At 62.7% G+C, this 26,871-nt stretch overlaps 1 protein-coding gene across 4 annotated transcripts; it reads left to right on the forward strand.

The window, feature by feature from the left end:
- Positions 1-3,557: 3,557 nt before the first annotated feature.
- ARHGAP44 (Rho GTPase activating protein 44) lies at positions 3,558-26,304 on the forward strand. 4 transcript variants are annotated; one of them, XM_054516854.1, is made up of 21 exons: positions 3,559-3,719; positions 11,437-11,476; positions 12,030-12,134; positions 12,239-12,315; positions 13,328-13,439; positions 14,053-14,129; positions 14,785-14,902; positions 15,819-15,887; positions 15,962-16,043; positions 16,594-16,721; positions 17,262-17,373; positions 17,831-17,912; positions 18,228-18,308; positions 18,391-18,504; positions 18,838-18,929; positions 19,128-19,308; positions 20,055-20,072; positions 20,340-20,561; positions 23,466-23,533; positions 23,622-23,912; positions 25,409-26,304. In XM_054516854.1, the coding sequence occupies exons 1-21, from the start codon at positions 3,667-3,669 to the stop codon at positions 25,570-25,572; spliced, it is 2,286 nt and encodes a 761-aa protein (XP_054372829.1). In that variant the 5' UTR covers positions 3,559-3,666; the 3' UTR covers positions 25,573-26,304. The 4 variants fall into 4 exon arrangements, with proteins under 4 accessions (XP_054372830.1, XP_054372829.1, XP_036250407.1 ...); XM_054516855.1 differs by lacking the exon at positions 20,055-20,072 and having other exon boundaries at positions 3,558-3,719; XM_036394514.2 differs by lacking the exons at positions 23,466-23,533; positions 23,622-23,912 and having other exon boundaries at positions 3,560-3,719; positions 25,409-25,514.
- Positions 26,305-26,871: the final 567 nt, after the last annotated feature.

The raw sequence follows: 26,871 nt of genomic DNA on the forward strand, positions 1-26,871 counted from the left end.
ATCCCACCCCTGTGCGTGCGGGATCCCTCCCCTGCAGAGCCAAGCCCATCAAGGCAGGATGCCCGGGGTCGCTGACCCCGTGTGCGGCCGCGGGATGCCAGGGATGCCCTCCCATCAGGGAATGCCCCGCTGGAGCGGGTCGTGCCCGTGGGCACAGCCCGGGCAGCTGGATCCATCCCCGTCCCCGTGCCCGGGATGACAAAGGATGAAGAGATAATCAAACTTTCCAATAGCAGTTTAATTTCCGATCCCCGCCCGCTTCCCCTCTGCCCATCCGAGGGGTGACGGGTGTGAGGAGGGAAGGGCGGCTCTGGGAGGTTTGCAGCTGCACCAGGCACTGCCCATAGAGCCTGCAGTAATTAATTGCTTAATTAGCCAGCATCCATCCATTTATCCCTGCTGCAATTCCCCAGAGAGTGAGGCTGGCTGCAGCAGGGGGCTTTGGTGGGTCTGGATTATGGGTGCAATTCCGGGAAAGGAGCCTGCAGCTCTCCCTGAGCCCTCACTCCTCACAGGACCCGGGCTCTGTTCCCACTTCTCCATAAACACGGCTCTATTCCTAAACCATGTTTGGAGAGGGCAAATCTTGCCCTGTGCTCGTGGAAAATGAGCCGAGCCTTGCCACGCTCCCGTGTCCCTGGTGGTGAGATGGATCCCAGCCGGATGCCAGGGAGCTGCTGGGGAAATCACCCAAGGGTGTGGATGGAATACAGGGGATTCCTTCGAGCAGCTGCACTGCCCTGAAACCTTCCCGTCCTGCTGCTCACCTTCCTGCAATAATTACAGAGAGGAGAAATCCCCCCTTCCCCTCTGCTGCCTGGCCACCACCCCAGGTCCTTACCCGGGACGCGGGGCTCCTCTGCTCCCCGTTTGTGTATTTATCACATCCGCAAACCTCATTGAAATGCGTTCATTCAATGGAGAGAAATCAGCACTCCCACAGGGGGTGATGCTCAGGGCAGCCGGGCTGGCACCGGGCACGGCCCCGCGTCCCTGCCGGTGGCACCGGGAGCTGCTCCAGGGCCGGGAAATGCCAGAACCTTCCTCCGCATTTCCGCGCCCGGTGCCAGCTCTGGGGGCTGGGCCGGGAGCCCCGGCGGGCAGGGTGGGGCTCGGTGCGCCCTGTGCGGCCCCACAAACCACCCGCAGGACTTCGGGGGGACGGGAGGCTCCGCCGGCTCTGCCGCTCCTCTCACGGGCCAGGTCCGCCCTCCCGGAGGATGGAGCCCTGGGGCAGGGCAGGAGCGGGCACAGCCCGGGCCGAGCGGGGCAGCTCCGGTGCCATCTGTCACTGGGGCCACGGGCACGGCCGGGCCAGGTGGCAGATGGCAGGAGGAGCGGGGCTGCTCCTGCCGGCGGCACAGCCCGAGCCAGGCACGGCCCGAGCCAGGCACAGCGGGCAGATCCAGCCGGGAGAGGGGAGCACGGGGATGCTGCAGGCCCGGGCAGAGAGCCCTGCTGCCCGGAATGCACTCCTGCCCTGTGCAGGGTAACTCACAGTGCACAGGGACTGAAACACGGAGCGCACAGCCTGGTGCCTCCTGGGCTGGGATCCATGGGATGGGATGGGATGGGATGGGATGGGATGGGATGGGATGGGATGGGATGGGATGGGATGGGATGGGATGGGATGGGGATGGGATGGGGATGGGATAGGATGGGATCCTGCAGAGGCTGAAGGCTCGTACTCCAGCACAGCTCAGCCAGGACAGAGCAGGGGTTTGGTGGTGGTCTCTTGTCCCCACCAGCCCAGGGATAAGGGGTGGGAGCAGCTCCCGGGCTGTTCCCCCTGCTCCCCTCCTCCCTTTCCCTGTTTTCCTGCTGCAGGGATTGCACAGACACCACTTCCATCCCACCCTTCATTATCTCTGTCTCCTGGAGCAGCAAACAGGGAAATGTGATTAAAGCCTCTCTCAGGGAGCTTATCAGCCTGTGGGAAGGCCATGAGCTCCCTTGTGCCGGGAGAGCAGCCCTGGGCTGCCGGGGTGTCAGCAGCACGGCCGGGCTGTGGCTCCTGCTGCCCGCACCCCACGGTGCCCAGCAGGGCCCCGGGAGAGGCCGGTGGGCTGGGACAGCTGCTGGTGGCGTGTCCGGGAGCAGGAGGGGCAGGAGGGACGGTGCGGGCAGGGCAGGAGGAGCCTGTGCTGCCCCCGCCGCTGGGACCAGCGCTGCTCCTGCCGGCGCTGCTCTGTCACACGCTTTGCGCTGAAATTCGCTGCCCTGACGTTAATTGGCTTTGACCCATCTGGGCCGCCACGATCGCATCTTGGAGGTTCAGCGGCCCCGAGACGCTGGGATGGACGGGAGGGGACAGCCCTGTCACCCTGTGCGGGAGGGAGGGCTGGAGCCAGAGGCGCTCGGGCTGACCTTATTGGCAGCTCGGCGCTGCTGAGGGCGGGGAGGATCCGCCCTGACGGGGATTTGGAGCTGCCTCTGGGCCAGGGGCAGCTGGGCAGCGTTACTGCGTCCTACAGGGATTTGCTCGGTGCTGTCCGTGAGCGTCACCCTCCCTGTGCCCGTGGAAGGAACATCTCGGTGGCACCGTGCTGGGAACCACGGCTCCGAGCCGCGCTGCTCCCCGTCCCTCTTCAAAGCAGCCAGAACTCCCTTCCCACCCCCGGACACCATGAAATATCTGCCTTTCCCATCCCGCAGTCATGGTGCAATTTAGAGTGGAAAATCGGGGAGAGGAAGTGATGAGCCTGCAGCAGCTGATGCCAGGGGAGATGCCAGGAGCTGCCTGGCTCTAAACCATCCCCAGATCCTGAGAGAGGCGTGCGGGGCAGCAGCATCCCGGGGAGGGAAGGGCCCACACTGGGCATCAACAGAGGCTTTGGGTTCCTGCAGCAGGAGCCCGGGCCCCCCAGCCCCATCGCCCCCTCTGCAGAGGGGTCCCCCGGCTGAGACGGGCCCCTGCTCTCCTGCCCGGGGCTCCTGGGCTGCTCTGCCCCGGGCTCTCCAAACCCGCCCCAGCGCCGAGGGTGCGGGGCTGGGACAGCAGGGATGGGGGTGCCGGGTGGGAGCGGCGGCCGCAAGGGCTGCCCGGGGATGCCAGGAGATTCCGGGGGCCGCAAGGGCCGCGGCAGCGGGGCTGGGGCCGCGGGAGCTCGGGAGCTGCCCGGGAGGTGCCGGGGCACGCGGGGCCGGGCCGAGGGATGCCGGGGTGATGTCGGGCGGATGCCGGGGATTCTGGCGCGGCGCTGGGGCCGGGTCACGGGACCCGAGGGGATGCCAGGTGACGCTGGGCGTGCCAGGGGGATGCCGGGGCCACGCCAGGTGAGGCCGAGGCCATGTCGAGGGAGGCTGAGGGAAGCCGGGGGGATGCGGGGCCACGCCCAGGGATGCCGGGGGGAAGTCGGGGGACGCCGGGGGGGATGCCCGGCTCCAGGCTCGCTCCGAGACCACCCCCCGGCCCGGAGAGCCCGCCGGGGCGGGCGGCCCCGGACTACATTTCCCATGTCCGCCGCGGCCGGGGGCGGTGCGGGGCGGCGCGGGGGGCGCGGAGCGCAGGCGGAGGCGCGGAGAGGCGCAGGGGCGGCGGGGCCCGCTCGGCCCGGCTCGGCTCGGCTCGGCCCGGCCCGGCTCGGCGCCGGGCGGGGATGCGGGAGGGGCGGCCCGCTGCCCCCGGCCCCGCTGCCCGCCCGCACCGCCCGCACCGCCGCCACCATGAAGAAGCAATTCAACCGCATGCGCCAGCTCGCCAACCAGACCGTGGGCAGGTAGGGACGGGACGGGACGGGATGGGACGGGGTGGGATGGGATGGGATGGGATGGGATGGGATGGGATGGGGACGGACCCAGCCCAGCCCTGCCCACAGCCCCATCCCGCGCCCTGCCTGCTCCCGCCCGCCCCGCCGCACCCGCACCTGCCCGTTCCCAGCTCCCTGCCCGCTCCCTGCCGGCCCCACCACCCTGATCCCCTGTGTCCTGCCTGCCCCAGTGCCCTGATTCTGCCCCCTCCCTGCCGGCCCCACTGTTCCTGCTCCCTGCCTGCACTCTGGCAGCCTCACTGTCCTCATCCCACACTCATCCGCTCCCTGCCTGCCCCTCCGCCCCTCCTCCCTTCCTGCCCCAGTGCCCTGATGCTGCACCTGTGCCACTGCCACACTGCCTGCCCCGCTGCTCCGTGCCTGAGCCCTGCTTGCCCCACTGGCCCCAATCCCACTCCCTGCCTACCCCACGGCCTTCCTGCTCCCTTTGTGCCCCTTGCCCTGCTCCCTGTCTGGCACACTCTGTCCTCGCTGTGCCCCACTCCCTACCCCTGGCCCTGCTCCCTGTCCCTCTGTCTGTCCCACTCCCGTTCTCTGCCTGCCCCACTGCCCCCGTACCCACCCCTTACGTCCTTCTTGCCCATTCCCTGCCTGCCCCCTGCCAGTTAACCCCTGCCTGCCCGCCTACACCCGCCCTGCCCCACTCTGTGTCCCCTTTACCCACAGCTCCCTGTCTGTCCCCCCGTCCTGCCGTCCCCTATGTCCCAGGGCTGCGGGGACACAGCCCCGATGCTGTGGGGTGCCCCACTGCCCTGCCCCCCCAGCACCCCAGGGCGGCCCTGCTGGCCGTGGGGCTGGGGGCACTGTGGGGCTCTGGAGCCGGAGCCGTGCCGGCGGGAATGCCCCCGGGAATGCCCTCGGGAATGCCCCCGGGAATGCCCCCGGGATGCCCATGGGAATGCCCTCGGGAATGCCGTATGTGCCATGCACGGCCAGGCCTGGGTTTGGCGGTGGCTGTTGTGTAATTCCTGGAGATTTTGTACCGGAGGGCGGGGGCGGGAAGAGGATTTATTTATCTCCCTTCCCGTGGCGGCACTGGGGCAGTGGCACAGCTGGAGCGGCGGCTCCGCATCCCCTCGGCAGCGCCAGGGCTGCTGCTGGCACCGCCCGTGCCCCCGTGTGCCCCTCAGCATCGCCAGGGCTGCTGCTGGCACCGCCCGTGCCCCCGTGTGCCCCTCAGCATCGCCAGGGCTCCTGCTGGCACCGTCCGTGCCCCCGTGTGCCCCTCGGCAGCGCCAGGGCTCCTGCTGGCACCGCCCGTGCCCCCGTGTGCCCCGTGGCACCACTGGCGGCGCTGCCCCACGGCCTGGAGCGGGCACGGGCCCGGCTGGCAGCGGCTCCGGCCCGGGGCTGTGGGAGCGCCGGGAGGTGCGGGAATGCGGGAGGTGCGGGAATGTGGGCAGGTACAGGAGCGCCGGGCAGGTGCGGGAGTGCCGGGCAGGTGCGAGAATGCCGGGCAGGAAGTGCCGGGCAGGTGCGGGAGTGCCGGGCAGGGAGTGCGGCTCGGGAGCTCCGGGGCTTGGTGCGGGAATCCGGCACGGGAGTGGTGTGGAATGCCGGGCAGGTGCCCAGCGTGGGAATGCGGAGCGGGAATGTGCAGTGGGAATGAGGACTGTGAGCATGGGGGGTGTGTGGTGCCAGGGTGCTGTAGGAGTGTGGTACTAGGAAGGTGGCACTGGGAATGTGGCACTGGGATTGTGGCACAGCGATCGTGGCACAGACAGCATGGCACTCGGCTCATGGCACTGGGAATGTGGCACTGGGATCATGGCACTGGAATGGTGGCACAGGGATCGTGGCACTGGGATCGTGGCACAGGGGACATGGCACAGGGATCGTGGCACAGGGATCATGGCACTGGGATCGTGGCTCTGGGATTGTGGCACTGGGATCGTGGCACAGGGATCGTGGCACTGGGAATGTGGCACTGGGATCATGGCACTGGGATCGTGGCAGTGGGATTGTGGCACTGGGATAGTGGCACTGGAATGGTGGCAGTGGGATCGTGGCACTGGGAATATGGCACTGGGATCATGGCACTGGGATCATGGCAGTGGGATCGTGGCACAGGGGACATGGCACTGGGATGGTGGCACTGGAATGGTGGCACTGGGATGGTGGCACTGGGATGGTGGCACTGGGATGGTGGCACTGGGATCGTGGCACTGGGATCGTGACACTGGGACCATGGCAGTGGGATGGTGGCACTGGGATGGTGGCACTGGGATGGTGGCACTGGGATCGTGGCACTGGGATGGTGGCACTGGGATCGTGGCAGTGGGATCGTGGCACTGGGATGGTGGCACTGGGATCGTGGCACTGGGATCGTGGCACTGGGATGGTGGCACTGGGATCGTGACACTGGGACCATGGCAGTGGGATGGTGGCACTGGAATGGTGGCACTGGGATCGTGGCACTGGGACCGTGGCAGTGGGATGGTGGCACTGGGACCATGGCAGTGGGATCGTGGCACTGGGACCATGGTGCAGGCGCACCGGGAGCCCGGCAGTGCCGCCGGTGGCTGTTCCGTGTCCTGGCTCCGCTGGGATGCTGGGAGCCAGCACGGAGCCCGTGCTCCCACTGGGGAGAGCAGCAGCTCCACAGGAGCTGGAGGGGGGGAGACTGGAACCTCTGCTGGGCCTTGAGCATGGCGTTTATTTTATTCTATTTTGGTTTGTTTTGCGTTTATTTATTTTATTTACTTTGGGTTTGGTGTTTCCTTGCCATTTCTCTTGATAGAAAGAACTGGGGATGCTCAGCCCAGCCCAGCCCCACACCTGGTGCCCAGCCTTGGGAAGAATTCCTGTGCCAGTCTGTGAGGGGCAGGGATATTTATCTCCGTGAGGTGGAAAAGGGAAGAGAAGCCAAAGAGTGTCTGTAGAGCGTTCTGAGGATGTTTCCTGCAAAGTGCTTTTATCGCTATTTGTGTTTGTCTGTCCCGTCGGGACCGTGGCACCAGGATGTCACCTCAGTCACTCCAACAGCCCTGGGAATTTCCCAGGACGGGCTCCGTGGGGATTTTTTCCCATGGGGATTAAATCAGCACCTGCACAGTGGCGCGCTGGGCTCCCCAGCGGCACCGAGGGGATGCAGCTCGCCGGGAATGGTGGCGGAAGCTCGGCGGGGTTGGATTTTTCCTCCTCGACCTTTCTGAGCATCCCACGCTGTGTCCCCCATCCCGGGGTCAGTGGTGGCCTTTGGGGCTGGATGTCACCTCGCTGGCTCACAGGGAGATGCTTCTCCAAGCCCCAGGACGGCCGCGCCTCCAGACAAAGCCTTTAAACACCGCGGGTTTATTCCTGGTGCTGCAGGAACGCCCGGCAAGAAGGAAGGACATTTTCTGCTTGCACGGAATAAGGGCAGAGGGAATAAAAGCAGAGCCTGGGATTTTCCCAGCGGGGTTTGCAGGAGGGAACAGCACCCTGTAAATAGCCGGGCTCCCCATCTGCACCTCGGGGTGCCGGTGACTGCTGCCAGCACAGCCCCCTGGGGTTTCTGCTCCGGAGCCGGCGGATCCCGGCAGCCCCGGGGATATTTTTATCCTCCTCGCAAAGAGACAGCGCTGGCAGCCTGGAATATTCATGGAGCGAGCGGGCTGAGGGTTCTGTCCCTGCTCCAGCTGCCTCGGGGCTCTGCGCCCTGCAGGGGCTTCTCCAGGGCTGCTAAATCGGGATGGAAGCGAGCTGGGGATGCGACCCCGGGGAGGGAAGCGCCGGGAGCAGAGAGCCCCGAGCATTCCGTGCCAAAGCCATGCCAGCACCGAGCTGGCCGGGCAGGCAGCGGGAGATGAGGACAAGAGTCTGCCTTGCAGAATCTGTCTCCCATTTTGCTTTGCTGGCCTCGCTTTGCCCAGCTGTGGGCAGGATGGAGGGAAGCGGCTGCAGCCCTCCCTGCCTGCTCCTCCTGCTGCTGCAGCCTGGCAGAGCCCGGCCCTGGCCCTGGGTGGGCAGCGCTCCCCGGGCTGTGCCCCCGGGCTGTCACACCGTGTCCCCCGGCTGTGATCACCAGGCTGTGTCCCCCGGGCTGTGTCCCCCAGCTGTGCCCCCCGGGCTGTGATCCCCAGGCTGTGATCCCTGGGCTGTCGCACCATGTCCCCGGGCTGTGTCCCCCAGCTGTGCCCCCCGGGCTGTGTCCCCAGGCTGTCGCACCGTGTCACCGCGGCCGGGAGGCGCCGGCGGGGCCGTGTCCCCGCGTCGCGCTGGATGTTGCAGTCGGAGCCGTTTCCCGCGGGAGCTGAGCAGCGATTTGAGGATATCAATATTTGATGTTTTGCTTCTTGCCTGCTGAAAAAGCACCGGGAAAAATCCGTGGCTCCGCTGGGGCTGGGCGGGTGCCGGCTTGAGCCGGGATCGGTGTCCCCGGGAGGCGGTGGCCGCAAGAGCTCAGGTGGCGGCAGAAGGTGGGGACAGCGCGGCCTTGGGGCAGAATCCAGCCTGGATGAGGAGCCTGGCGCTTCCAGGGCTGGGGCTGACACCGAGGGGCTCCCTCCTCCCTCTGGCAAACGCAGAGGGTGCCCAGTGCTTTCCCCAGGGGCTGTGGATGAAGCTCACTCCCAGCCTCCCCTCTGGGCTTTGGGGACTCCAGCGCCTGGAATTTTCTCACAGGCACCAGAGGGAGATGGGGCAGGAGGGGATGGGGCCAGGCCTGTCCCCGTGTCCGGGATGTGGGGCAGGAGGGGATGGAGCCAGGGATGGAGCCGGGCCTGTCCCCGTGTCCGGGATGTGGGGCAGGAGGGGATGGAGCCAGGGATGGAGCCGGGGATGGGGCCAGGGATGGAGCCGGGCCTGTCCCCGTGTCCGGGCGGGATGTGGGGCAGACCCGGCCCCGGGAATCAGCACGGCACGGCCTCGGCTGGGTGTTTGTGCCTCCTCTCCACCGGTGGAGCTATTTTTAGGCTAGAGCAAAGAGAAATCAGGGAATCAGCGTTGGTAATTAAGTAGTGATTAAATATTTCTGGGCAGGCTGCAGCGAGGGGTGGCTGGGGCTGGGGGCAAGGGGTGTTTGTGCAGAGATGGAGGTGAGGGGCTGTGTGGGGCACCATGGGCGTGCTCTGGCAATGGAGATGGTTCATCCCTGCTCCTGCTCAGATTCGTCCCTGCTCCTGCTGTCCCCACACTGGTGCGATGCTTTCCCATTCAGGGATTAATTGCCATGAAATCCTCACCGTGCTCCGAGTTTTGCAGCTCAGGGTCACATCCAAGGCTGGCAGCTCCCTGTCGTGGGCACCAGAGGGGATGGTGGCAGGGGACAGTGCTGGGTGCTCCAGCCAGGAGAGGTGGCTGGCACCAGGAGATGCTCCAGGGAAGCACTGGCTCTGCTGCACCTCCCCAGGCGAAGGCTTTGGAAACTCGTGTATTTATTTGGGAATCAACATAATTTGCTTGATTGGTGTTGATTTCTGCTGGCAGCAGTGAACTTGTGCAGCAGCAAAGCCCGAGCACGCTGTGCCTGTGTCCCCACTCGCTGGCTTTGGCTCCCCATGGTCACTGTCCCTTTCCCCAGCTGCCTGCAGGGACAGGGCCCGGGTTTGTGCTGGGAAAAATGGCTCGGGTGGAAAGCTGGAGGGGAGGAGCAGGATTTTATTTGCCAAAAGGAAAGAGGAAAATTGTTGGAGCTGGGAATGCTGGCTGTGTCCCCAAGGGGTGCTCCCTCGGGATGTGTGTAACTCATATGCAATGAAGTTTTGGGGAATTAGGGACCAGACAGGGAAACTGGGGGGTCCCTGTCCCCCTCTCTTGGGACCATCACTCGTCCTTAAGTGGGATTGATTGGAGCCCCTTTGCTATCCCAACCCACAAAACGCTGCAGCCTGGTTGTTGCCTCTCTTCAAAGCCCAGTTCCTCCCTGGCAGGGAGCAGGGCTGTGCAGGGCTGGCCCAGGGGATGCTCTCCCGTGAAAACACGGGGGTTTCTCACACTCAGGATGTGCTTTACAACACATCAAGGCCAGGTTTTTGTTATTCTCTCTGAAATGTTGTTTTCTTCTGCCCAAACACACCTGAAGGCATAGCACGGGTTGGGATGTGGCTGCTGGGAGACAGAGCTGCCCGTGGGACCCGGGCTGTGCAGATCCCACCCACCTCCTGCCTGGGAGAGGAGAAAACACGGGAAAAAATCCCTGCTCAAGTGAGGAAGTGATTCCTGGGGAGTGAGCAGCAGGGACGTGCCAGCGGTGCCTCACTCCCTGCCACCTCCCACTCCTTCAGGAGGCTAAAAATATCCCGAGCTGGGGACGGACCGTGTGGCTGTGCCTGTGGATATTTGCTGCTTTTTTCCCTGTTTGTGCTAATTCTGTGTCACTTCCAATCCTGTCTAAATGAGAGTGAAGGTGATTCCCAGAGGAGGAGAAGCTGCTCAGCTCTTGCTCCCAGGTGGGCAGTGCTCCTTAGAGGGGATCTAATCTGTTCATTTCAATAACTAATTTTTAAAATTAACATAAACAGGATTCGATTTAATTTAATTTATTTTTAAACCACCTTAAATCGGGTGCTGGGACATCTTTCATGCCCAAAGCAGATTTAATGCAGTTGGTTTGGGCAGGCGCTGGCACAGGTGCCCAGAGCAGCTGGGACTGCCCCTGGATCCCTGGCAGTGCCCAAGGCCAGGCTGGACACTGGGGCTGGGAGCAGCCTGGGGCAGGGGGAGGTGTCCCTGCCAAGGCAGAGGTGGCACTGGAGGGGCTTTGAGGTCCCTTCAACCCAAACCATTCCGTGATTGTGTGATTTGCACTTTCTGCAAGGCTTTGGGTGAGATGTATTTGTGTATGAGCAGCTCCTTGTCTGAGCCTTCTCTGTGTTTGCTCCTTATTTCCACTGCTCCAACACTTCCCCCCCTGTCTCCAAGCTGAGAATCCAGCCCAGAGGGCAGGAAGGGACCAGGCTCAGGAAATTAAGGTGTTTGCAGGATGGCAGCACCGAGCTCTCGCTGTCCCTGAGGAACCTTTGGGGACCGATTGGCTGAGTGACAGCTCTGCCCCAGCTCAAACTGACCGAGCTCGTTTTTCCAAGTGAAAGGATGCACCGAAGTTGTTAAAAACCCTGGGAAAAAGAACAAATGACCCGGATGTGATGGTTTCAATGAGCCTGAGCAGCTGTGGTGCAGGGCCCGGGCTCTGGTTGCTGCGGGTCCAGGGGCCGAGGACGGCGGGTTTGTGTCTCCTGCATCCCAGCGCTCCTCCCTCGGGAAGGCAGCGGCTGCCGCGGGCTCTGGAGCGGTTAATCCGTCTGCAGTGAGCAGCAAAGGGCTCTGGGAGGCCCCGGGCAGCAGCTGCCGCCTCCCATCCCATGGCTGGCCCGTGTGAGGCGGCTCAGCCGTGTGCGCTCGGGCTCGGCGGGGTGCGGAGCTGGGGAGCCGCGGCCGCAGCGCCTCTCTCGGAGCACTGCCCGCTTCCTTCCGGGAATCTGGATCCCTGCTTCCCTGGCAATAACGGGAAAACAAGGCAGAAATGGGAGGCAGGCCCTGGACCGGCATGGTGCCCGGCAGTGACTGTGGAGATGCTCCATCAGTTCCTTCCTCAGGGGATGAGGCACGGCTGGTGGGAGCAGAGAGCCTTAAATGCCCCCTGCATCCAAAGGAAAAGCACATCCCGGGCTCCGTGGCGTGCAGGGGGTGCTGCTGCGTGTCCCACACCCCTCACCAATGGCTCCTCTCCTCTCTTGTCCTGCAGGGCCGAGAAGACCGAGGTGTTGAGCGAGGATCTGCTGCAGGTGAGGCCCCCTCGGAGCCATCCTGGGGTGCCCATGGGTGCCTGGGCACCTCCCGGGGGGGCTGCAACCCCTCAGCAGCTCCCTGGTGGTTCCACAGCGTCCCAGCCCCTCTAGGGATGGGATCCCAGGTGATGGGATCCCGGGGTTATGGGATCCCCAGTGATGGGTAATGGGATCGCTGGGTATTGAGATCCCCAGTGATGGGTGATGGGATCCCTGGGTGTTGGGATCCCTGGGTGTTGGGTGATGGGATCCCTGGGTTTTGGGATCCCCAGTGATGGGTGTTGGGATCCCTGGGTGATGAGATCGCTGGGTGTTGGGATCCCTGGGTGATGAGATCGCTGGGTGTTGGGATCCCTGGGTGTTGGAATCCCCAGTGATGGGTGTTGGGATCCCTGGGTGTTGGGATCCCCAGTGATGGGTGATGGGATCCCTGGGTGATGGGATCCCCAGTGATGGGTGTTGGGATCCCTGGGTGATGGGATCCCCAGTGATGGGTGATGGGATCCCTGGGTGTTGGGATCCCCAGTGATGGGCTCTGTCACTCCCACAGGTGGAGAAGCGGCTGGAGCTGGTGAAGCAGGTGTCCCACAGCACCCACAAGAAGCTGACAGCCTGTCTGCAGGGCCAGCAGGGGCTGGATGCCGACAAGCGCTCGGTGAGGCTCCGGGATCCAGGGGTCTGGGCGGTCTGGGGGACCCGGGAATCCAGGGGGATGCGGGGATCCGGGGATCTGGAGTGCAGCCCCCCCTCTCTCTGCAGAAGAAGCTGCCGCTGACGACGCTGGCGCAGTGTCTGATGGAGGGATCGGCGGTGCTGGGGGACGACTCCCTGCTGGGGTAAGGGGGCTGCGGCTGCAATGGGTCCTGCACTGCCCTGGGATGTGCTGGGAGTGTGCAGGGAGTGTGCAGGGAGTGTGCTGGGAATGTGCTGGGAATGTGCTGGGAATGTGCTGGGAATGTGCTGGGAATGGGGAATGCTGCTGTTCCTTGCCTCTGACTCCAGAGGGGCTGGGGGGATCATGGTAATTAATTCCTCTCCTCCTTGTATGGGCTGGGGTCCTGTGATCATACAATCTAATCTGCATATATAGACATTTATATTTATTTTATATCAATTTTAATGTATGTTATATATTTATATTTTAGTTACTACTATTTATATACTTATACATAATTTATCAGTATTCATATATTTATATTTGTACATTTTATATATTTCTGTATTATAATTTATATCGTTACATATTTTATGCATATTCATATATTTATATGTGATTTATTATTTATATATTTTAGATTTATATTTATTTAAATAGATATTTAAAGTCCATACAATTTCAGACTGGCCTAACAATAATAGTAATTAATATATAATATATTTATATTGTATATTATACATCATACAATATATATAGTATATAATATAGATAATATATATAATATATATATCATATATATATAATATATATAATATATATATTATATATATTATATATATATTACATATATTATATATATAATATATTATATATATTATATGTAATATGTTATATGTTATATGTAATATCTGATAATATACAACACAATACTAATATATAGCATAATAACATAGCTAAATATGTCATAATATAATAATAGAATACTTTAATTACTATTATTCCATTATAAGTGCAATACTGAAGGAATGAGCGTTCCTGGCACCCGGGATGCCCAGGTTCCCTGGCTGCCCCCCTCTACCCTGTGCCCAGGAGGGGCTGTCCTGTGGCACTCCTGGAGTCCTGGGGGTGGGTGCCCTGTCCCCCCAGTGCAGGGCAGTCCCCGCTGTCCCCAGCCGTGCCTGTCCCTGCAGGAAGATGCTGCGGCTGTGCGGGGAGGCCGAGGACAAGCTGGCACAGGAGCTGATCCACTTCGAGCTGCAGGTGGAGCGGGACGTCATCGAGCCGCTCTTCGTGCTGGCTGAGGTGAGCCTGGGGTCCCTGGGGTCCCTTTGTGCTGGCTGAGGTGAGCCTGGGGTCCCTGGGGTGCCCTTTGGGCTGGCTGAGGTGAGCCTGGGGTCCCTGGGGTGCCCTTCGTGCTGGCTGAGGTGAGCCTGGGGTCCCTGGGGTGCCCTTCGTGCTGGCTGAGGTGAGCTGTGGGTTCCTGGGGTGCCCTTTGGGCTGGCTGAGGTGAGCCGTGGGTCCCTGGGGTGCCCTTCGTGCTGGCTGAGGTGAGCCTGGGGTCCCTGGGGTGCCCTTTGGGCTGGCTGAGGTGAGCCTGGGGTCCCCAGGGTCCCCCTTGTCCTGGCTGCGGTGAGCTATGGGTCCCCAGGGTGCCCTTCATGCCCAGAGCCCTTCCTGCCCTCCCCATTCCCCAGGAGGTTTGGGTGCCCCAGGGCTGCTCCTCTGGGCCTCTGGAGCTGGGGCTGAGCTGGGCTCATTCCGGGTGGGACACACAGAGGGATCAGCTGGGCCCTGTCACCCTGGGATCACCCTGGGAGCTGCATCCTCGCCCACCCAGCCCAAAGCCCCGGGGTGTGGGTGTCCCTGGACACCTCTCCAGGGCTGTCACCTCCTCCTGTTCCCTGTGCTGCCGCAGGTGGAGATCCCAAATATCCAAAAGCAGAGGAAGCACTTGGCCAAGCTGGTGCTGGACATGGACTCCTCCAGGACGAGGTAGGAAGTGCCTTCGAGGGTTTTATAAGAAACAAACATTCCCAAGGCATGGGGGGCTCCAGGAGAGCAGCTCCTGGGCCCTGGGACCGCAGTTCCTCTGGGACAGGGAGCCCTGGCTGTGCCTCTGGGGGCTTGAGTCCAGCTCTGCAATGAGCCACCATTTCTGCTCCTGTCTGCAGAACCCATGGATTCCTTTTCCTTGTCTGCCCTCTGCAGCAGAAGTGTATTTTTTTCTGGCAGAAAGGGTTGTTTGGTGCTTTTTTCCCTGTCTTGGTGAGTTCTGATGCAGAGCTGGGTGCTGCTGTCCCTGCAGTGGCACTGAGGGGAACAGGGGTGACTCAGGATTGTCCCATGGCACTCCCGAGTCATCCAAGCCCCCGCTCCAGAGTGTCCTGGGAGGGGTCTGAGAGGTGTCCACAGTCCCCAGCATCATGTCCAGGCTCTCCCATCCCCTTCCCCTCTCTTCCCACCTCCTTATCCCGCTGAACAGAATTCCTTCCCTGCTCTGTGCAGCGCTGTGGGGCTGGGGTTGGGAGTGGGGCTCAATCCCAGCTGGACTCGGATCACCTTCGAGCTGCTCAGCCCTGGGGGCCGCGGTGGCCCTGCAGGGCCCTGGGATGCGGTCAGGTCCCGACTGTCCCTGTCCCTCCCGCAGGTGGCAGCAGTCGGTGAAGTCCTCGGGTCTGGCCAGCAACCTGCAGCCCTCGGGAGCCAAAGCCGACGCTCTCAGGGAGGAGATGGAGGAGGCGGCCAACAGAGTGGAGATCTGCAGGGTAGGGGGCTGCCCCTGGCCGAGGGGTCTGGGGGCTGCCCCTGGCCGAGGAGTCTGGGGGCTCCCAGACCCTGGGGAAGGCTGCAGCCTCTCCATTCAGCCTGCTCTGCACCCTCCTTCCCCTGCCTGTGCTGCCCCTCCTCTGGCTGGGCCCCAAACACAACTCAGGGGCTGGGGGTGATGCTCCCCAGCTAGGCAGGACATCCCCAGCTGCTCCATCCTCATCCTCCACATCCCTGGAGCTGGAGGGGCTCCCACTCCCTGGGTACATCCACCCTGGGGCAGAGCTCACCACTGGGTACATCCAGCCCTGTGTTCACCCAGCCCTGGGTACATCCAGCCCTGTGTTCACCCAGCCCTGGCAGAGCTCAGCCCTGGGTACATCCACCCTGGCAGAGCTCAGCACTGGGTACATCCAGCCCTGTGTTCATCCAGCCCTGGGTTCATCCAGCACTGGGTCCATCCAGCCCTGGGGCAGAGCTCAGCCCTGGGTACATCCACCCTGGCAGAGCTCAGCCCTGGGTACATCCAGCTCTGGGTACATCCACCCTGGGGCAGAGCTCAGCACTGGGTCCATCCAGCCCTGGGGCAGAGCTCAGCCCTGGGTACATCCAGCCTGGCAGAGCTCAGCCCTGGGTACATCCACCCTGGCAGAGCTCAGCACTGGGTACATCCAGCTCTGGGTACATCCACCCTGGCAGAGCTCAGCACTGGGTTCACCCAGCCCTGGCAGAGCTCAGCCCTGGGTTCACCCAGCCCTGGCACTGGCAGAGACGTTCCCTGAGACACCAACCTCAACCCTGTGCCACCCTGGCTCCCGCTGGACTGAGCTGCTCCCTGCTGGTGGCTGGGGAAGGGCCGTGCTGGTGGCCCCAGGGCAGCAGGCAGGGACAGTGACATAACCTCTGTCCCCGCAGGACCAGCTCTCGGCTGACATGTACAATTTTGTGGCCAAAGAAGTCGACTATGCAAACTATTTTCAAACTGTGAGTGCCACCCCCCCGGGCTGTCCTTGTCCCCGTCCCAGCAGTGCAGTGACCCCGGTGCTGTGTCCCCGCAGCTGATCGAGGTGCAGGCCGAGTACCACCGCAAATCCCTGGCCCTCCTGCAGAACTTCCTGCCACAGATCAAAGCCCAGCAAGGTGAGTGCCCACAGGTCTGTCCCTGCCTGTGGCACCGAGGGGCTGTGATGGGCGCTGTGACCCTGCAGGGACAGCTGAGCACCCTCCCTTTGCTTGTCCTGCCTGCATCCCGCCTGTCCCAGAGCTGGCAGGGGATCCCATCCCATCCCATCCCATCCCATCCCATCCCATCCCATCCCATCCCACCCCATCCCATCCCATCCCCACCCCATGCCATGCCATGCCATCCCATCCCATGCCATGCCATCCCATCCCATCCCATCCCATCCCCATCCCATCCCCATCCCATCCCATCCCATCCCCGTCCACCATGATGGAAGGAGGGCAGAATATTGCAAATGTTTGCCTGTTGTTACCCCTGTGGAAAATGTTATCCAGCTCCTTTGAAATCCTGTGATGGCTGGAAAAGGCCAGAGCTGCAGGGTCCTGTTCTCCTAACAACACCCATGCAGAGTATTTGCTGCCAAAATGTGACCCAAGGGCCTTTTGGGGAGGGGCTGCTGGATCTGGCACCACCCTCCTTCTCCTCTGCCCCCTCTGCCCATCACAGAGGCCTGGATGGAGAAACCCTCCTTTGGGAAGCCCCTGGAGGAGCACCTGGCAGTCAGCGGGAGGGAGATCGCCTTCCCCGTGGAGGCCTGTGTCACCATGCTGCTGGAATGTGGCATGCAGGAGGAGGTGGGTCCTGCTGGGATGGGGATGCAGGAGGAGGTGGGTCCTGCTGGATTTGGGGATGCAGGAGGAGGTGGGTCCTGCTGGATTTGGGGATGCAGGAGGAGGTGGGTCCTGCTGGGATGGGGATGCAGGAGGAGGTGGGTCCTGCTGGATTTGGGGATGCAGGATGAGGTGGGTCCTGCTGGGATGGGGGATGCAGGAGGAGGTGGGTCCTGCTGGATTTGGGGATATAGGATGAGGTGGGTCCTGCTGGATTTGGGGATATAGGAGGAGGTGTGTCCCTGCTGGATTTGGGGATGCAGGAGGAGGTGGGTCCTGCTGGATTTGGGGATATAGGATGAAGTGGGTCCTGCTGGATTTGGGGATATAGGATGAGGTGTGTCCCTGCTGGATTTGGGGATGCAGGAGGAATTGGTCCCATGTCCAACCCTTGCTGGGCACGATGGAAGGGGTCACAGGTGTCCCCAGGACCAGGGTGAGGACCTGGGGGGCTCCAGGGACGTGCCCAGCCCCAAGCCCTGTCCAACACCGTCCTCTGCCCAGGGTCTCTTCCGAGTGGCTCCCTCGGCCTCCAAGCTGAAGAAGCTCAAGGCTGCCCTGGACTGCTGCGTGGTGGACGTGCAGGAGTACTCAGCTGACCCCCATGCCATCGCAGGTGGGGCTCCTCGGGGTGGGGTGGCCCCTCCGGGCGCCCCCAAGGGCACCCAGAGGGGGATCAGTGGCACCAAGTCCAGCTGGAGACCAGGAACCAGTGGTGCAGTCCGGGGGTTGATGCTGGGTCTGATTTTGTTCAATTGATTTTGTCATTAATTAATGGCCTGGCTAATGGGGCAGGGTGTCCCCTCAGTGGGTGGGCAGGTGACACAAACTGGGACAGTGGCTGCCCCAGAGAGGTGCTGCCATGCAGAGGGAAGGTGCTTGGAGGGGCTGCGGGGTGGCACGGGTGGGTGCTGGGTTGGGGATGCCCCAGGCTGCTCCAGGTCGGGTGCTTAGGGCGTGGCTGGGGGAAGGCTGGGGGGATGTGGGTCCAGGTGCCCAGGAGCAGAACAGCTCGGTGCCCACCAGCCAGTGCCACCTGCAGTGCCAATGCCCGTGTCCCCTGTGTGCCACAGGAGCCCTCAAGTCCTACCTGCGGGAGCTGCCCGAGCCCCTGATGACCTTCGAGCTGTACGAGGAGTGGATCCAGGCCTCCAAGTGAGTCTGGGACGTCCCCTCATTCCTCCATGGCACGGGTAGGGACAGCCTGGGTTCCCGGGGATGCTTTGGGCTTTTTCTGGCATGGTTCACAGCATTTGGGATCTTTCCTCTGGGCTCTGAGAGCCATGGAGTGCTGAAAGGAAATCCAAAGGGTTTCCTTCTCCTTGGGACAGGTTTTGGGACTTAATTTACTTCCATAATGTTGGTGGCAGCCTGGGGGTCTCACAGGGTCCCCAGGGGTGGGGCTGGCAGGGTCCTCAGCCCCAGGGCAGGGTGGGGATGGGGGATAACGCCTTCTCCCCTCCCCTGCAGCATCCCAGATCAGGAGAAACGGCTGCAGGCTCTCTGGAACGCCTGCGAGAAGCTGCCCAAAGCCAACTACAACAACATCAGGTGAGCCTGGGCCAGCAGGACACGGGGATGGGACACACAGGGTGTGGCCCATGCCCTGACCCCTTTGGGATCTACTCTCCAGGTACGTGATTAAATTCCTGGCCAAGCTGACCGAGTACCAGGATATCAACAAAATGACCCCAAGCAACGTGGCCATCGTGCTGGGACCCAACCTGCTGTGGCCACAGGCCGAGGGGTGAGTGCTGGGTGGGGCTGAGGGGCAGATCCTGCTGGGAACAGTGCTGGGAATCCTGCTGGGAACAGTGCTGGGAATCCTGCTGGAACAGTGCTCGGAATCCTGCTGGAACAGTGCTGGGAATCCTGATGGAATCCCACTGTGGGACTGCTGAGGGGCAGATCCTGCTGGGAACCCTGCTGCGAATCCCACTGGGAGCCCTGCTGGGAACACTGCTGGGACCCTGCTGGGAATCCTGCTGGAAACCCACTGGGAACACTGTTGGGAACACTGCTGGGACCCTGCTGGGCCCCTACTGTCCTGGGGGGTTGCTGAGCTGCCGCCCCCCTGCAGGAACATGACGGAGATGATGACGACGCTGTCGCTGCAGATCGTGGGCATCATCGAGCCGCTCATCCAGCACGCAGACTGGTTCTTCCCGGGAGGTAGGGCGTGCCTGGGGACAGCTGCCCTTGCTGGCACCTCCTGGGGAGGGTCTCAGAGCTCCCGGGTTTGGTTTTGCCAGCCCCCTCTGCTGCTGGAGCTCAGGGAGGGCTCTGGCCAGGCTCAGCACGGCACTGAGCCCATCCCTGCAGCGCCAACGCCCCCAGTCCCTCCCCTCCCACCATCCTCTGTGCCCCCAGAGATTGAGTTCAACGTGACGGGCAACTACGGCAGCCCCCTGCACGTGAACCACAACGCCAACTACAGCTCCATGCCCTCGCCCGACATGGAGCACGGCGAGCGCCGGCAGCACGAGCAGGCGCGGCGCCCGCTCAGCGTGGCCACCGACAACATGATGCTGGAGTTCTGCAAGAAGGACGGGTAGGACAGACAGCAGGACACTGGGGGTGGGCAGGACAGACAGAATGACACTGGGGTTCTGCAAGAAGGATGGGTAGGACAGACAGCAGGACACTGGGGCTGGGCAGGACAGACAGCAGGATGCTGGGGTTTTGCAAGAAGGACAGGTAGGGACACTGGGGACAGGAGCAGGCGGCTCTGACACCATCCCAGGGGCAGCAGGAGAGGATGCTGGGCGTCACCTTGGGGTGGGTGGCACTGAGCTGGTGGAGGTTGGGTGGTCCCAGAGTGGAAGGACCCCCTGATTTCCATGCCAGACTCTTGGGGGGCTCAGGTGAGCCCAGGGCTCCGTGCCTGCCCTAGTGCAGGTGGGAGTGGGGTGGCCCATGGGTGACACTGTGGCTGTGCCATGCCAGAGATGGGTGTCCTGGTGTCCTCAAGGTCTGCAGCATTTGCTCCAGGGGAAAGCTGCCCATTCCCAGCCTGTGCATGTCCCCCTCCATCACACCTCACTGGGACCTCAAACAGTCGAGTGGGCTCCAGAAAACGCCCCAGGACTCTGTGCAACCCAAAATGCCCCCATTCCCTGAGGGTATCCCAAGCTGTCCCACCACTGGCACAGCCTGGTCCCTGCTCAGCCCCCCTGCCCCCTCTCTCAAAGCCCTTCAGCCTCACAGCTCCTTTGCCCAGCAGTGACCTCTGTCCCTGTGCACTGTGCAGTTTTAGGGCATTTTCACATTAATCATTGTTTGTTTCTGCCCATGCAGCCTTAGGAAAATCCAAAGGTACCGTATCCTCTGCAGGCTGCTGGGAGGGTGCTGGCAGGGTGCTGGGAGGGTGCTGGTGCCTGGTGCTTCTCAAGGAAGGCAGAGGTGGCCAGGGGGTGACACAAACCCATCCCACGCTGCCCCCTCTGCCCTACTGCCCTGTAGTTTCATTCCCAGCAGTTTCCCGGTGGAAGAGGCGTGTCAGGGACGCTGAAGGAGTGGCGGGGGTGTGCTGGCGGTGCCCTCCTGCCAGGCAGGTGCTGACCCCCGTCTCTGTGTCCCCAGCATGGGCGTCAGGGTGATGGACACCTCGTGGGTGGCTCGCCGAGGCACCTCCGCGGGGCGCAAGGCGAGCTCGGCGCCCCCGGCCGCGCAGCCCCCGGCGCCGCCCGCCGAGCTGCCCCCCACGCCCCACTCGCCCATTCCCGAGCAGCCCCCGGAGATCTCAGCAACGCCCTCCCCGCCTCCCACCAGCTTCGGCTTCCCCCCGGCAGCCGAGCGGACAAGGTAAGGACACCTAAGGACAGTGGCACCTCCTCCTGTCCCCGAGCCGGGCATCGTCCCCGCGAGAGAGGCCAGCAGGAAACAACCCCAGCAGGAAACAACCTCAGCAGGAGAGGATGCTCAGCATCCCTGGGAGAGGAGCAGAGTGCTGGGACGGGACAGGACAGGACAGGACAGGACAGGACAGGATGCTCAGCATCCCAGAAAGGAGCAGGGTCAGCATCTCCGGGAGGGGAGCAGAATCCTGGGGCAGCAGAGGAGGATGCTCAGCATCCCTGCAGCCACCAGCACACCACCCTATCCTGACATTCCCGTGAGAACCACGCTGCCTTCAGGGGTTTTCCTGAGGGCCCCTTGCCCGGGTGTCACTGGGCTCTAGTGGAATTCGGGCTGGAGGTGCTGCAGGAAGGTGCAGAGAAAGCCCTCGGGGAGCCCAGCGCCCTCTGAGACCTCGTCTGCCCAGGGGCCGAGCCCGAGTTTAATCTGCACAGCTCACGTGGGAGAAAGCACATAAATCGCCCTTTTCTGCCCCAAAAGTGAAGCCGAGCCGGGCCGGGGTGCTCACACCTCACATGCCGTGGGACGAGCGGGGGGATCGGCACCACGAGGGCTCCCGCGCCGCTCCCCCGCGCCCACCAAGGCTTCTGCTCTTTTATGGATTTCCCCTCGCCTTGGTGTCGCTTCTGCCGCTTTTTATGGCGCTCCTCCTGTACCTTTGCAGCAGAGCTGGCCCTGCAGCCGCCTGGTGCAGCGGCGGCCCCGGGGACCCCAGCTCGAGGACCCCCCGAGCCCCTGGGAGCGCTGCCCGCCCTGAGCGCCCCCGCGCCCGCCCCGCTCTGCTCCCTGCGCTGTGCGCCCCTGGCCCCGTGTCACTGTCCCCCCCCTGGCCCCGTGTCACTGTGCCCCCCTGGCCCCGTGTCATTGTCCCCTGCTGTCCCCGTGTCCCTGTCCCCCCTGTCCCCGTGTCATTGTCCCCTGCTGTCCCCGTGTCACTGTGCCCCACTGTCCCCGTGTCACTGTCCCCCGCTGTCCCCGTGTCACTGTGCCCCACTGTCCCCGTGTCACTGTGCCCCCCTGGCCCCGTGTCACTGTCCCCCGCTGTCCCCGTGTCACTGTGCCCCACTGTCCCCGTGTCACTGTCCCCCGCTGTCCCCATGTCACTGTCCCCCGCTGGCCCCGTGTCAGTGTCCCCCCCTGTCCCCGCTGTCCCCGTGTCACTGTCCCCCCCCCCGTCCCCCTGGCCCTGTGTCACTGTCCCCCGCTGTCCCCGTGTCACTGTGCCCCCCTGTCCCCGCTGTCCCCGTGTCACTGTCCCCCCCTGTCCCCGCTGTCCCCATGTCAGTGTCCCCCGCTGGCCCCGTGTCACTGTCCCCCCCTGGCCCTGTCCCCGCTGTCCCCGTGTCACTGTCCCCCCCCCGTCCCCCTGGCCCTGTGCCCCCCTGTCCTCCTGGCCCTGGCCCTGTGTCACTGTCCCCCCCTGTCCCCGTGTCACTGTGCCCCCCTGTCCTCCTGGCCCTGGCCCTGTGTCACTGTCCCCGCTGTCCCCGTGTCACTGTGCCCCCCGGCCCTGTCCCCGCTGTCCCCGTGTCACTGCCCCCCCGGCCCTGTCCCCCCTGTCCCCGTGTCAGTGTCCCCCGCTGGCCCCGTGTCAGTGTCCCCCCCTGGCCCTGTCCCCGCTGTCCCCGTGTCACTGTCCCCCCCTGTCCCCGTGTCACTGTGCCCCCCTGTCCTCCTGGCCCTGGCCCTGTGTCACTGTCCCCGCTGTCCCCGTGTCACTGCCCCCCCGGCCCTGTCCCCGCTGTCCCCGTGTCACTGCCCCCCCCGGCCCTGTCCCCGCTGTCCCCGCGGCTCTGCCTCCCTCCCCCGCCCGCCCCCGCTGCCAGCCCCGGCCCCCCGAGGTATCCGTGGGGCCCTGGGGGGGCTGGGGGTGTCACCGCCGCCCGGGGGGACCCTGGGCCCGGGGGGGGGGAACACAAGCCCGGGGGGCGGGAGGGGACAGCGGGTGTGGAGCGCTGGGTGCGGGAAGGAGCTCACGGCTCTCCCTCTTCTTCTTCTTCTTGTTCTTCCACTGTTTATTTTCAATTTTCTTTTTTATTCATATGGCTCATCTTTTACGTTCTCCTTTTATTTGATTTTTGGCTTTATTTTTGTTTTATTTTTTTAATAATATTTTTCATGATTTTTGAGTTTTCTTTACTTTGTTAATTTTTCCACTTAACTTTATCATTTAATTCTCTTGCATTTTTTGGTTTTAATTTTATTTCCAATTCTTTGAATGCTTAATCTTTGTTTTCCATTGTTTTAATTCTACTTTTCATTTATTTTTATTCTATTTAATTTTTAATTTTACTTTTTATTCTTTGCCTTTATATGCTTGAAACCTTTCCTTTCCTTTCCTTTCCTTTCCTTTCCTTTCCTTTCCTTTCCTTTCCTTTCCTTTCCTTTCCTTTCCTTTCCTTTCCTTTCCTTTCCTTTCCTTTCCTTTCCTTTCCTTTCCTTTCCTTTCCTTTCCTTTCCTTTCCTTTCCTTTCCTTTCCTTTCCTTTCCTTTCCTTTCCTTTCCTTTCCTTTCCCTTCCCCTTCCCCTTCCCTTTCCCTTTCCCTTTCCCTTTCCCTTTCCCTTTCCCTTTCCCTTTCCCTTTCCCTTTCCCTTTCCCTTTCCCTTTCCCTTTCCCTTTCCCTTTCTCCTTTTTTTTTGGGTTTTTTTTTTCTCCTTCTTCTTCCTTTTTCTCCCATTTCTTTTTCCCCTTTTCTTTCCCTTTTCCTCTTTCCATTTTCCCATTTTGCGAGGGTTTTTTTTCTATATTTTTTCCCCTCTTCCCTCCATCTCTGTCGTGGCTGTTCTTTCCCTTTCCCCGTTCTCTCTGTCTTTCCGCCGTGCCCGTTCCGTGCCCCGTGCCCGCCCCAGCACTTTCAGGCCCCCGGAGCTGTCCCCGGGGCCGCCCCCCGAGCAGAGCCCGCACTCGCTGCGCAAAGGTAGGAGCGGGCTGGGGGTTCCGGGGGCCGCGGGGCGCCCGCGGTGGCGCGGCCCTGACGCGGCCCTGTCGCTGTCTCTGTCCCGCAGGGGGGCCCAAGAAGCTGGCGCCCATCCCGTCCCCGGCCAGCCTGTCCCCGACGCCCCCCAGCACCCCGTCCCCGTACGGCCCCCCCGGAGCCGCCCCGGCCGCGGGGCCGCCCCCGCTGCTGCCGTCCCCCGCCGCCGCCGCCGCCCCCCGCGCCCGGGCCGCCCCCAAAGCGCGGCCGCGCCCCGCGCTGCCCCCCCCGCCGCAGCCGCCCCCGGCCGCCCCCGCGCCCCCCCAGCCCCCGGAGCCGCCCCGCTCGGACACCGCGGGGCCCGGGGACGGCGCCGGCACAGGTAACCCTGGGGGAGGCTCCCGGGGGGGTGGCAGAGACCCCCGGCACGGGGACAATGGCCCTGAGGAGACAGCAGTGCGCCCTGGAAGGTGGGGATGTCCCCAGGAAGGTGGCACCCTCCCCGCAGAGGTGGAACTGTCCCTGCAAAGGCAGAACTGAGCCCGGGAAGGTGGCGGGGTTCCCCGGGAAGGTGACAATGTCCCTGGAAAGGCAGAACCGTCCCCAGGAAGTTGGTGATGTCCCTGGGAAGGTGACAATAGCCATGCACTCAGGAAGGTGGTGATGCCCCTGGAAAAGTGGGACTGTCCCCAGGACGGTGGTGATGAGCCCAGGGAGGTGCCAAGGCATCGGGAAGCTGGCTGTGTCCCATGGCAGGTGGCAGTGTCACCAGGACTGTGGCATCCCCGGGAGCTGCGCTGCTGTCCCTGCTGCTCTGCCCGCCCTGGCCCTGGGCTCTGGCGGTGCCGTGTCCCTCCGGGGTCCCCGCGCTGCTGCCGGGGGGTGCTTGGCAAGTGCAGGTGGCATTGGGGACCACGGAGGACACAGAGGCTGGGGGAGTGTCCCAGTGTCCCTTCCGTGGGGTCTGGCAGGACTCAGGGCTCTGTCCCTGCGTGCCTGTCCTGCCTGTGAGGGGTGGGACAGCCTGAGTGGCCGTGAGGGGCGGTCACAGTGTCCCCAGGGGCTGCCACCTGCCTTTGGGTGGCACTGGCATCAGTGTGGCTCTGCCAACGCATTGCTGTGGGCCTGGCAGGGCACCCTGGCATGGATGCAGCCCTGACATCACACCTGGCATCACACCTGGCATCACCCCTGGCTCAGGTGCAGCTCCCCTGTGCCACTGTGGGACAAGATCCCTGAGCCACATCCTGAGCAACATCCCTGAGAAATGTCCCTGGGGAATGTCCATGAGAAATATCCCTGGGGAATGTCCATGAGAAATGTCCCTTGGTCAATGTCCCTGAGAAATGTTCCTGGGCAATGTCCCTGAGAAATGTCCCCTGGGCAATGTCCCTGAGAAACATCCCTGGGCAATGTCCCTGAGAAATGTCCCTGGGTAACGCCCCTCAGCTGGGCAGGAGGGGCAGAGATGCTTCTTCTGTATGAGGGGCTTGCTCTGCTCTCAGCAAGGGACACGGTGACACTGCCTACCTGTGGCTGTGGTCACCCTGTCACTTCACACGTGCAGCATCACCCTGAGGGTCCCCTGGGAGAGGGGACAGCGGTGTCACCTGCCCTCGGTGGGACAGGGCTTCGTGGGACACAGGCAGTGTGTGGGGACAGCTGGTGTCACCTGTGCTCGGTGGGACACGGGCAGTGTGTGGGGACAGCTGGTGTCACCTGTGCTTGGTGGGACACGGGCAGTGTGTGGGGACAGCTGGTGTCACCGCCCTGGCTTGGGTGGGGTCCACAGAGCAGGGGGCGGTGGTGCCACCCCTGCTGGCGGCGGTGACACGGTGCCAGCCCGGTGGGTGTCCCCATCTCTGTGCCCTCCCGCAGGTCTGCTCCGTTTTGAGGTCCCCTCCCTCCACGTGTCCCCGGATGCCGCCCTGTGCCGGGACCCGCCCGAGGCAGCTCAGAGACTCTCGGGGCCCAGCGTGACCCCGCGGCAGGAGGAGGAGGAGGAGGAGGAGGAGGAGGAATCAGAGAGCACAGCCCTATGACAGTGTCCCTGTCCCCAAGCTCATCCGTGGGGCCAGCCCCGGCCACCGGCACCCAGGGCCACGGGGCCACTTTCGGGTGGCAAAGCGCCCGCTTTGGGGGCGGCCGCCGTTCTTTAGTTCATTTTTGTTCGCCTTATCCAGACTTTGCCTTGGAACCGGGTGCCTGCCCCCCACGACCCCGGGGCGGTGCCACCACGTCCCCCGTGCCCCGAGGCAGGTGCCACTGGGTGCTGGCCAGGTGACAAGGAGCTCGCCGGCGCTTTGCAGTGGCATTTCCTTTCTTCGGCTTCTTCCCCCTCCGCTTGTTTGGGAGCAGGATGGGACCTGACCAGCAATAACCTGGGGATGCAGGATGTGCCCCCCCGGCTCTCGGGGTGCTGGCGGGGGGGGCGCACGTCCCTCGGCACCCACTGTCCCCGGGGGTTGGTGGCTTTGGTCGTGCATGCACAGACAAATTAACCTTTATCCTTTCCAGAGAGAGAAGAGCTGTATATATATATCGGCAGAGATATATATATATTCTATATTTGTATAGAGAGAGAGAAACTATAGAGAGATTTGTTTTATGTGGAGCCATTCCCGCCCGGCCGGGGCGAGAGGGAGGATGGAAATGGCAGCGCTTCGCCCCCGCCCCGCTCGCGCCGTGCCCCCCGCCCCAGGTGGGCACCGGGGGGCACCAGCACCCCAAAGCAATCAATAAATCCAATAAATCCGTGTGCCACTCGCTGAGAACTGCCCAGCAGCGCTGGCCTTTCCTTCCTGCCCCCGCCTTGGGGAAGGATTGGGAGGTGGAGAGCGTTTGGGCGGTAAAATGGTGGTTTGGTGTTTGACAGGGAACATTATGGCTCTGGTGCCATGGGATGGGCAGGGGCACCTCCCCCAGAAACAGCCACCCCACACGGCAGGGCCCAGCCAGGACTGACCCCTGATCCCGGGCTGATCCCCACGGCAGGACCAGGACCAGCCCCAAGGGACTCTGAGCCCTTTTCCCCTGGGATGGACACTGGGTTTGTTTCACGTGTCTTTAATAGAAACCGCCGGCGGTGGGGCAGAGCCCCGTACAAAAGCTGGCTGCAGGAATCGGGGATTGCATAGACCGAGGTGTGGGGGACCCCCCACCCTCAAATAGTCGCCTTTTAGAAAACAAAAAGCGTCTCTGAATAAACCTCTCCTGGTACAATAAATACTCTGGTGCAGCAGAGCTGGGGACCATGCACCCGCCTGCCCCGTTTGGGATGGCCCTGTGCTGGGAGACCCCCGGGTTCAGAGCCGCCACTTTGGGATGAGCCCAGGTCTGAA

The sequence above is a fragment of the Molothrus ater genome, chromosome 19 (genome assembly GCF_012460135.2).
Source record: "Molothrus ater isolate BHLD 08-10-18 breed brown headed cowbird chromosome 19, BPBGC_Mater_1.1, whole genome shotgun sequence".
NCBI lineage: Eukaryota > Metazoa > Chordata > Aves > Passeriformes > Icteridae > Molothrus > Molothrus ater.

Bases quoted from the DNA above. Each gene is read 5' to 3' on its own strand.
- ARHGAP44 (XM_054516854.1), top strand. From the start codon at position 3,667: ATGAAGAAGCAATTCAACCGCATGCGCCAGCTCGCCAACCAGACCGTG. The intron at 11,477-12,029 runs GTGAGGCCCCCT...TCACTCCCACAG, and splicing joins TGAGCGAGGATCTGCTGCAG to GTGGAGAAGCGGCTGGAGCT. The intron at 17,913-18,227 runs GTGAGTCTGGGA...CCTCCCCTGCAG, and splicing joins GAGTGGATCCAGGCCTCCAA to CATCCCAGATCAGGAGAAAC.